The sequence below is a fragment of the Thunnus albacares genome, chromosome 7, assembly GCF_914725855.1.
Source record: "Thunnus albacares chromosome 7, fThuAlb1.1, whole genome shotgun sequence".
Classification (NCBI taxonomy): domain Eukaryota; kingdom Metazoa; phylum Chordata; class Actinopteri; order Scombriformes; family Scombridae; genus Thunnus; species Thunnus albacares.
In genome coordinates this window covers 24,850,859-24,861,876 of record NC_058112.1, presented here as the reverse complement: position 1 = coordinate 24,861,876, position 11,018 = coordinate 24,850,859, and the positions used below count along the sequence as shown (strand labels likewise).

Genomic DNA, 11,018 nt, shown 5'->3' with positions numbered 1-11,018 from the left:
TACTGTCTGTACATATGTAACTATTTACATGCCGACTGCATTTGATCCATCTGAGTAGCACCTCTACTGAAACCATTAATATCTGTAAGTTAAAGACTGATGCACACACTACAAACTAAACAGCATTAGATTAATCATGCAAAGTGCAAGACTAGGCTACATCAGTCTCTATCTATAAAATGTGTGGTTATTATCAATGTGCAAAAAGTTATACATTCTAAACCTATTAATTAATATGTAAACCAAAAGATTGGATAAACTGGCCTGTACAGTCTGTAAACCTCACATGACCTTAGAACACACGGTATTATAGGTTAAAGCTGAGTAGACAGAACACAACATGAATATGCCAACAACACAAAAAGTGGTTATAACTTAAAATGCCACAATGCACTGCACATTCTCATCCCAAAGTAAAATGTTAGCCTGGGGTTTATTTAACCTCTTCACACTACAGGAGTAAAAGCAATAGTTTGACATTTTGGGAAATACGCTTATTTGCTTTCTTGTCTAAAGTTGGTGGAGAAGAACGATACCACTCTCATGTCGGTGCTTTAAGTATGTGCCTGGAGCAGGGAGGCAGTTATCTTAGCGTAGCATAAAGACTGGAAGTAGGGTGAATCAGCTAGCCTCTCTCTAATATCTCTAATATGCCTACCAACAGCTGTAAAACTCACCAATTAATACAATGGGTCTCATGGAAGAACATTTTCGTATTCTTATTTCAAAATTTCTCAATTTTACATCAGTGAATTATTGATAAGCCATGATGATGATATGATGAACAACAGAGTATTCATTTCATTGAGATTTAAGTTTATATTATTTCTATTTTCTTAACATCTTTAAACTCCAAATTCATTCAGATTAAAGCATCATACTTCTTTTAATCAAATGACTGTTTTTCCGCATTCTGGAAAGGTAGACGATCACGACCTCTACATCAGGTCAGGACCACTTTTGAATTTTGAAAGAAAAGTGAAAATTAGTGAGAAGTGCAACAAGTTTTATTAAATTACTTGAATGTGTCACTATAAATCCGTTTGTACAAGAAGTTCTTGCATGAGGCCCAATGTGATCTTGTTTGTTAAATCCTTGTACTAACAGACATGTAAAAATTATGGTTTTACGGGGAGTTACATGCTGTAAAATTTCTTGGGAAACAGCAGCTGCACACAGCGCACTGACTTATTTTTGTCTTGACTTCATTAAACGTTGACTTGTTTACAACCTTTCTCATTGTCTAACTGTTTGTCGTTTTGACCTGTTGGGCTTTGTTCTTTCTTTGACTGTGTTCCATGATCTCACCAATTACTTTTGTGAGTACAATAATATCCTAACTGAAAGAAAATATAGCCAAAATTCCTAAAATGAGACCCAAGCTGTAATGAACCAGAGTTATCCTTTAACAGAGTGGCAGAACAGAGCTAATATAAGCAGGAACTAAAATGACCTTTAGTATGAATGACAACATGCAAGTTTGAATCATCAGACCCAAGTTAGCTTTGTGTTAAGTGTAAAAATGGTCACTTGTAACTACTAAGTCTAGTTCTGGTTTTTGTTATAAAATGCAAAGGTGTGTAGTTGTAACTGATTATCACTCCATTGACCACCATTTTACAGCTATTGTAAAATGAAATAATCAGTATCTCCTTGAAACTTAAGGCAGACTGCAGGTTCAAGTTCAGGTGATGTTTTAGCAATTAACTGCCAAACTGAGTCAAATGGGAGTTTATTTAGTTGAGTTGTATCTGAATAGAAAATATCAGTGCAGCACTCGACAACACATCCAGCAACATATCAGTTTCATGTTTAATGAATTGAGGAAGGATCTCTGCAGTTAAATGAGCTTTCTTCCTACTAAAATTGCAAAAGCATCCAAATAGATGTTACTGCTTGTGAAATAGGACTGCAAACAAACTACGCTACAGTTAAATAGAACCAAGATGTGAATGTGAAACACACTGTAATGATGTTTTATGCTGTAAGAACACCAGTAGCAATGAAACCTTTCATTTTTTTAAGAAAAGATGAGGTGTTTTAGGGTTGGGGGGGGGGGGTAATTTTCTAATAGACACACATCTTCAGTCAGAGTCTCTAAAAAGTATTTTTCTTTACACTTAGTACAAAAAAAGACATCTCTACCCGTTAGTGCTTCGTTTTAAGATACTATTACATAAATAAACAATTTATTTTCAGTGTTCAGAACAGACAGTTCCAGTGTGACTGGAAAACTAACATACTCCACCATATTCCAGTTGGCAGCAGAGGGTTTAACAGAGTTCTCCACTCAGCTTTTGGTGCACCTCAACGCACCATACTTACAAAATGTTCTTCATTTCTACAAACCTCCAACATAAGCCCCAGCCAATTTGGGGGGTCATTCATGTCAAGATTCACTTCTGCTCCCCTTTTAGTGAAAATACGACAAAACCCTTAAAAGTTTTCAATCAAAGACTTGACAAATCTCTCCCAGTCACCCCTCATCAGCTGCTGTCATTTTGATCCACTCCCAGGTTACTGAGTTTCCTCTCCATGCATGAGTCTCTTGTGAATTTAACAATTACAAATCCCAGAGTGCAAAGCACAGTTCCCGCAGAGGGCCTCATTCATTACCTGTAGTCCCAACTTCACTGTGGATACATCAGTACATGAGCACAATCTCTATGTGACAGTAAAGTTCTGGGGTATTACCTACTGATATTTAGCATTTACTTTCTGAAAAGCAATTAGATAGATTCTGCTGTGCAAAACGATGCCATGAAGAGCTGATAGTGTAAATGCCATTCCTTTATTTCAAAATCTCTCACTGGTCCAAGACACACTTTTATCTCGCTCCCTCGGGTCTTCCTCATTCAGCTAGTCCTTGGCGCCTCACTTCCTGACACTGTGTTCCTTGCGTCCTTATTTGCAGGTAAACACCTCCGTCCTCTCACTGCATGTGTTGCACTTGACGAAGCAGCACCATTGGAACTTACAATTGCACTGCCACACTTTGGTGTACTGGTGTGTATTGTAGCCCCGACCGCAGCACATGAGGTCACAGCCATCTGTATGTGGCGAGGTGCGGTTGCACAGGCGTCCCTGGGTGCCCACGCTCCCCGTGGCTGCGTCCTCCTCGCAGTAGTTGGGTGACCTCTCGATGTAGACGAGGTCTGTCTCCATGGGCTTGCGGTAGCCCTGAGTCTGCTTCACCTTGAGGTGGGTGGGCTGTCGCAGTCGGCTAGCCCGGACTACCTCCACGTGCACGGCTTCATTGTACTTGTCCTTGAGTACGTAGCCAATCTCGCGGAACTTGGGAAGTGTAGTCCAACAGGTCTTGGTGGTGCAGGAACCTGAGACGCCGTGGCACTTGCACTCCAGCTTCATCCTTTCTTCTAAAACCTGAGGAGTGATGAAGATAAAAGACAGCTGTGGATCAGCAACAAATATAAGCATGAAATTGAACTCCCACCTTCAAATTAATAAAATGAATCATGAGACAGAAGACAAATCCAATGTCAGGGGTCAGGGCCAGTTCACCCAAAGTGACTAAATACCCTAGTAGAATTTAATCATACAGTTATCTGTCTCTGAGATTTTTTCCTCCATCCCAACACAATGGAAACAGGTGAAATTGTGTGTTGAAATGTTTTAATTCAGTTCAAAAAACTCCTTATATATCTTATACTGACCCTTTATGCGGCCCATCAGTATAACCTCTGTTTCTCAACAGTCCATTTGAGCTCCTGTCTCTTTAAGGCCCCCCTCCCAATGAGTACACTCTGTTCTGGTTGGCCAGCTTTCCGGAAGCCGCCAAGGGGCAGTCATATCAGACTCGTGTTAAGTTAACGCTGATGCAAACCCCACATTTCCACAACTTATTTTACTTTGGTGTGTTATGGAGTCATGGCTCAGCGTGACTACCCTCAAAACATGGAAAAAGCACCATAATGTTAGCAGTGAACTTGCGCATTGTGAATGGAGCAGGTGACCATATAAAGAAATCTGTCATGAGCCGACGTCGGCTCAGGCTGAAAGTAGAAAAAAACATTGGAAACCAAACGTTCAGAGCAGTCTGAAGCCGCTGCTTTTTGCTCACAGGGGTTACTTCTATATATGTTTACCACATTATTTGACATGTCAGCCACTTTTTACATCAACATCCAACATTGTAACATTATATATATGACTGAAAATAAGGAAAAGCATATTAGGACCCCTTTAAACAAAAACAGAAACACTGTGGCAAACATGCTGTCAGCATCTTTCTTTGGCACTACTTAATAAGGAGAAATATTTTGTTCACCAAGAAATATTTTGTTCACCATCACTGTGTTGGGGTGGAGACATAAATCTCAACGGACAGATAAATCCAAATCTGGACAAATAAAACCGAACTATTTTCATGGCTAGATAGCAGAAAGGTAAGAGAGAAAATATGTCTTTTTGGAATTCAACCTGACCCAGTTTCAGTTATGCAAACAGCTACACAACATGGATCTCTGAACACTTTTTTTACTTTGTTCTGTGTTATCTTTTCACTGCAAACTGACATTTTCCTAGATGAAATACATGTTAACGCAAACATTGACAGATAAATTGTTTGAGTGAAGAGGACATTGCGCATGTAAAATACGTAAGTGCTGTGTCAAAACTATGATGGCAAAGGGGAATTTCTTATCTTGACAGTCAAACATTACTAATCTAGTTTGAGTGCAGAGTGACAGATCTCTGTCAGGAAGACAAATTCAAGCACTGAAATCTTCAGTCATGATTAACATGCAGCTGCATGTCATGGAAGAGGGGAAGTTGTACTTACTGGTAACCTTCCATCCTGTAATTTTGTCTACCTTCGCTAAACCACATCAGTGACAGAGAAAAATAAACGTGGATCTCAAATAGCCATCCATCATCTTGGTTAATTTAAATCCAGATTATTGTGTCACATGCAGTACAAAACAAAGACAAACTCAATTAATTGTTTACATCTGGAGAAGACACTTGAGGTTCATAAGACTTCTTATTGAAGTATTGAGTAATGTAATGTTGCCACATACATGAAAGTGGATTTAAATATCATATCATAGTTATACTTTCAGATGTTTTCAATGATAAAGTAGACATTTTAGGTTATACTCTTACTTAAACTGCCTTTATTTCATGTTATCTCCAACATATGGTACACAGAGCAGAATGTCTTCACTTTGCTGCCTAATCCTGGGACATATGGGAAATATTGTGTGCTGTCGTCAGTATTTCAAGTGTCAATCCTTTGCCCCGTGGGACTGAAAAACTAAAAACCTCCAAATAAAAACTGTACCCTCTTCATTTTCTGCTGAACTGTTCTCAAAGGCAAAGGAACAGAGGAAAGAGGGGGTGGAGTTCGAATGGCTCATATTAACACGTCTGTAATAGTCCTGACATGACTCCTTTAACCCAATTAAGAACCCCTGACTTGCTTGAACGAAGCATGTGTCTTTGTTGTATAAGATGTAAATTTGGTTGGCAGGGCATTTTTCCAGTGCAACTTTTTCCTGGCACCTCGCCTCGCCAACGGCACAAGTCATTTTTCTATCAGACACTTACGAAATGTACACAAGGGTTGTTCAATATCTGTCTGTCTTGTCTATGCACTCATGTGGTCACAGTTTCCCGATTTGAGGACATTTGATTGAAAAAACATGAGATTTCTTAACTTCATGAAAGCCGGGGTCAGCTGTCAATCTTCCCTCGGATGTTGATTCAGAATAAGGATTTCCAAAAATGTATAGCACAAAAACCACAAGGAATGCCTGGCATAAGGGCTCTGACAAATGGATGGAAACATTTACTTAAACTGTGTCCATCAAAGTCCCTGATCTGTTATTAATTAGTCCAATATGACCAGATTCCCATCTAAAGATCACTTGTCAAACACACACACCCGTCGCAAGATGAAAGGGATCTGATGATTCACTGGGTGTTCTTTTACATTGGTTTAGTCACGGAATCTATTTTAATTATAGTTTTGTGTTTCAACAATCACGTCTTATCAGTGATGAGAAAAAAATATCTCAGCTGGAACCCATTGAAGGCATAATTTCCTTCCTCATCAGAATCAGGATCAATTCTATCAGCTCATTTGTCTTGAATTTATTAGTGCAGACTCTTTTCACACAGAATTGAATAGCACATGCTGACACAAAAACAAAAGGACCTCGGGGACAATGGACAAGGAAAACAAACAAGATTTCTAAATCTTATATGTCAACTATTTTCCAGAATTAAGGAAAGCCCACAAAAAATGGGAAGATATTTTTTCAGCATTAAAACAACAGTGTATTCTGATTCAATAACCAACAAAGGCCTCATTTACACTAGTAATTTAAAGTGTCACATATCCAAATAAAATTTAATACATTTAATACACGTGTCTCTGTTGGCCAGGTCACAAATCTGATTGCCATCTGTTTTGGTTTTCCTGGGCTACATGCTAATCAGGGTCTACGCTCCAGTCCAAAGGGTGATAGTAATGCACCTGAAGCTGTTTGATAACTGCCAAGAATCTAACACAAATGCATGGATGAAGTGCATTCATGAACTATTAGTGAGACTTAAGTCTTATCACCCAAAGTGGTTAGAACAATTTTCATCATCTTCAATCTATCTCAGATGTCTCTTGGATGCATTCACACTTAGCTTTTTTGATATCTGATAGCTATCCAATCCAAGACTCATGAAGAGACTAAACGTAAATGGGGCAAAACAAACTGTGTGTATACCCAGAAAAAGCTCAGACCTCCTTAATTACATCTTCCACTCTAAGAAAAATTTCGGCTTTCCTACTGTCTCAGCAAAGAGGAAATCTGACTTTTGCACATCCTCCTAGATTCCGAGTTTCCGAGCCCCAGAGCAAGAATAACAACAGTGCCAACTCCAACCCTGACAGTCCAACATGCCAGAACCCTGGCATGCAGTGCAGACCCTATCAGTCTGCTGTGTTAACATCAGCATTGTCGGCCTGCTTTCACACCCTGAATAGACACAGAGAAAAGGCAGTGACATGTTTTGGTATTGTGCAGAGAACTGCAATAATATCCTGTTCCTGACTTAACACTTCATAATTCCATGAAAGGAACTGGAAAGAGGGGATGGCAGTCCTCCATCTGGTAACCACTGGCCAGGCTCCACTTTCCCAGTGGACACGATAAAGCCCAAGTTATTAATTAGATCCATTTGTCAACATAAAATCATCTCAACTCTTTTATTTACCTCGCACTCTCTTTCACTCTTTTTTCTTTCCTTCATGACTGTTCTGGGATGACTAATAGCAAACAAACATATCCATAATGAAGTTTGCCAACAAACTCTCTCAGAAATAAAAGACTCCCTCTTACAATGGAAAGAAACGCCAGTAATTGGCTGAAGCAAAACAAGCTGCTGAAAAGCTAAGTGGGTGATCAATCAATCAGCAGCTTGGTCTGTCAAGGTCCTTTGTCACATAACTGTGTGACTTTTAGCTCTCTATCTGGGTCTGTTGGCTCGCTGCACACATTTACACACATCTAGGAATCTATGTATGCACACACACGTTTGTTTGTCAAATATTGAGTCATAAAATGTTATGTGTCATTGGAGGATTTTTTATGCCATTTCACATAAGGACACAGTTACAGGATGATTCAGGTTTGTTTCACCTTGGGTTTAGCCTTTCTAGGTTGGGCCATCATTTATTGGTTCTGTAACATTGTACTCACTCAAAGTAATTGCTAAGGTCTTTCAGTTTCTACTTGGAGTTCAAAACTGAAGTGAGTTCACCTGTAATGTATGCACACAACTATAGCAAGCAGGGTAGATCAAAGTTGGTCATAACAGGCAATTGATTTTACCATGCGTATTTAGGGTTTTTGCAAATAAGTTTGCCTAATCTGGACTTTTGTTTAAAATCTGTTTGCTTGATTGAATGCCCCATTCTTCCCAGATCTCAGCGATTTACTTGGTGAGTATATATTATTATTTTTTGGAACATCCAAACTACCAAAATATAGTCCAAATAAGCCTGAACTGTCCCTCGAATCAAGTCATTAATTCCTAAAAAGTGGAATAAGTGCCTTCATTTTTATAATACTGTATCTTGATTCTTAAGACTTAAACTAAAGCCACCTAAATTCAATTTTGCCTGTTGCTGGAGAGTTTTGTTGTCGCTCTCTCTGGAAAAAACACTTCTTGCAAAGCATGTGAGTATCCCAAAAACCTATTTACCTTTCTCCCTGCCTCATTGTTATGCAAGTTCATCAGGCGGCGTGGGGTCTTTTTAATCTCGCGGGCATCCACAAATCGGCGAGAGAACTCGATGCCGTACTTGATGTCAGCCGAGCAGCCTCCCCATTTCCAGCCTTCCTCCTGATTGTAATACCCCTGCTTCTCCCGGTCGCAGCCGCACTGGCTCAGGTTGCCCTGGCTGCATGCTGCTGTGATGGCGTGGGCCACCCCTGCTGCTGTGATGGCGTAGGTGAACGCTGCTTCCCGACTGCCTGGAAGAGAGAAAAGAATGTTTTTAAGGAATACTGTTGTAGATGATTCATAAAGAACTGCCATTATTAAGCCATTGTACGTTTTCCACTTTTACAGTCGCAAAATACAAAACCCAACAGACATTTTGACCTCCAACAGAATGTTTATCACTCAGCACAAGAATTACACACCCATGTAAAATGACACATCTATTGCTATCCGTGCTACATTAGTTTTGTGAACCTTAAACCGAAATATCTTTCTGTCATCTTCCACTCAGCAAACTTTCAACACGCCATTCCATTCACACTGTCTAACACTGCAGAGTCCATTCCATCGTCTTGATAAGCCACCAAATTTTCCTCCCCTCTACTAAACTGCTTCCCTCCTGCACCTTGGTAGAAATGTGGTCACATTTCCGACCACAAAGTCCTTGGGCCCAGCCTGTGAGAGTGCAGTGTTGGAATTCCAGTGTGGGGAGAGCTGGTCTAGGTGCTGTCCAAAGTGCTGAATTCCTCTACAGGAGCACCTTGTACTGCTGCCCACACTGCAAACAGCTGGGGTCTGCAGGTCTCGCTGCTTCATTCACAGTGCTCACTGACAAGAAAGGAGACAGTCTGGGGTGCAAGAGTCTGATGGCACAGAGTTTACAGGATAAGATCAGCAGCTACACTTGAGAAGGAAACATTGTACCTGTGCTGTGCGTTACACACTGTATGAAAATCTTTATTATTCTCTGAGAGTTGAGAAAATGCTTGTCATGACTACTTAGGCCTGTAACACCCTTTCCAGTACCTCTGGATAAGCAGAAAAATGCACCGATACTGACTCTCATAAGACTGTTCCTGAAAAGTTGATAGAGAGTTCCTGAAAAGAGTTTCTGAAAAGTTGATATTTTGGAAACACAGAGTTTTCAATTTGTGAAAAATGCAAAAAAATAAAAAGGTCATCATAATTTCCGAGTGCCCAAGGTAATGTCTTCAAACTGTTTGTTTTGTCTGACCAACAGTGACCCAAGGAGAATCAATTTTCAATTATATACTAAAAAGCCAAGAAAAGCTGCAAATTATCATATTTGAGAAAATGGAACCAGAAAACGTTTGACATTTTTCCACCCAAATGATCATTTGATTATCAACATCATTGTGATTCAAGTTTCTGTCAAGTGACTAATCTTTAATCCACTATAGCACTAAAACAAATCACATCTTTTATTCATCATGGAATCATATTATCACATAACAATCAGAATAAGATTCAAATGTAGCCAAAGGTCAGTGACAATAACCATTGCATACCATTCATTTTTCTTCCTAAATATCTTCGTCTTCAACTACTCTCCTAATGGCTACAAAGGGATTTGTCTTAAAAGGCCTCTCCTGGTCTAAAACAGACTGTGGGCTATTACAACACCAGTCTCCCTTCAACTGGCAGTAATCTGGAAGGGGCCAAGCAGCAGAAACGAGGCAAACCACAGAGTGTTTCAGGGGGCCTTTCAGCCTTTGGAAAGGAATGTTTTGTAAGTCTTTTGATGTATGTTGTGTAATGTACTCAGTTGCAATTATTTAGATATCTCTGGGTAAAATGCATTTTTCTGCACTTCAGAGAGCCATAAGCTCCTTGATGATTTATTATTCCTTTAACAGCTCTCAGAAAAACAGCTAAGAAGCCTGTCAAATTAGTTCAGCAACAAATTGATTTGACTCTTACTTTAGATATTAAGAGCAACTTCGATGTTGTGGACACTGTAACTGAATGTTTATTGTACATTGCAGATGATTTGGGATTGAAGAGGAAAGGATGCATCAAATCTTTTGGTTTGGGATTTGTGTGTAGGTAACATCTGGAAACATCTTGCAAGTATAACTCATTGTAACGCATTGTATTGGATTACATTTCACATGTATCATGCTGACAAATATACTGTATGAGATATGTTCTAACACCTTCCTTTCCTTATTTCAATCATTATCCCCTAAATAATAGACATAGAGTATGCATTCAAAACATCTGGATGAGGACATCATAATAATATAATGGAATTTGTACAGTGTGAACACATACACATAGCTTTCTGAGTGTAGGGAGCTACAACAGTTTTGAATCTGGTGAAACACCAAATTAAGCAATAGACTCTCAGATATTGCGGTCATTCAGCATCTACAATAAATAAACTGTCAAATATTGCGGACATACCTACAGTCTAGTCCACCAAAAACAGAAATAATATCCCATAAATGAGCAAAGTGGGCGATTGTTTACATCTCCAGCAGCAAAGTATAACAATAAAGTGAAAATTATAAGGAAATAAAACACAAAAATGCGTCAGACAGAAGATAATACAGTATGGCCTGTGTCATTGTGCCTGACCAAATAAACTTTTAACAATTTTGAAAGTTACTAGACGTAAAATCATTGCTTATTTTACCTTATTTAATGGTCCAGACAGTGTGGTCAGATAGAGCCAAGGCTGCTAGTGTTAGCTGGAGCCTAGCCTAGCCATGACTTCTTTGCGCAAAGCAGAGTAGTAAAATGTACTTTTG

The 11,018-nt window shown here is 39.3% G+C and overlaps 1 protein-coding gene across 2 annotated transcripts in view; it reads right to left on the bottom strand.

The window, feature by feature from the left end:
* Positions 1 to 1,716: 1,716 nt before the first annotated feature.
* wnt7bb (wingless-type MMTV integration site family, member 7Bb) overlaps positions 1,717 to 11,018 on the bottom strand; it is a 31,380-nt gene continuing 22,078 nt past the window's right edge. For both annotated transcript variants that reach the window (XM_044357788.1, XM_044357787.1), the window contains exons 3-4: positions 8,224 to 8,495; positions 1,717 to 3,384 (exon numbers count right to left, since the gene is read on the bottom strand). In XM_044357788.1, the coding sequence (XP_044213723.1) occupies positions 2,905 to 3,384; positions 8,224 to 8,495 (752 nt within the window). In that variant the 3' untranslated portion in view covers positions 1,717 to 2,904. The remainder of the gene's footprint in view (positions 3,385 to 8,223; positions 8,496 to 11,018) is intronic.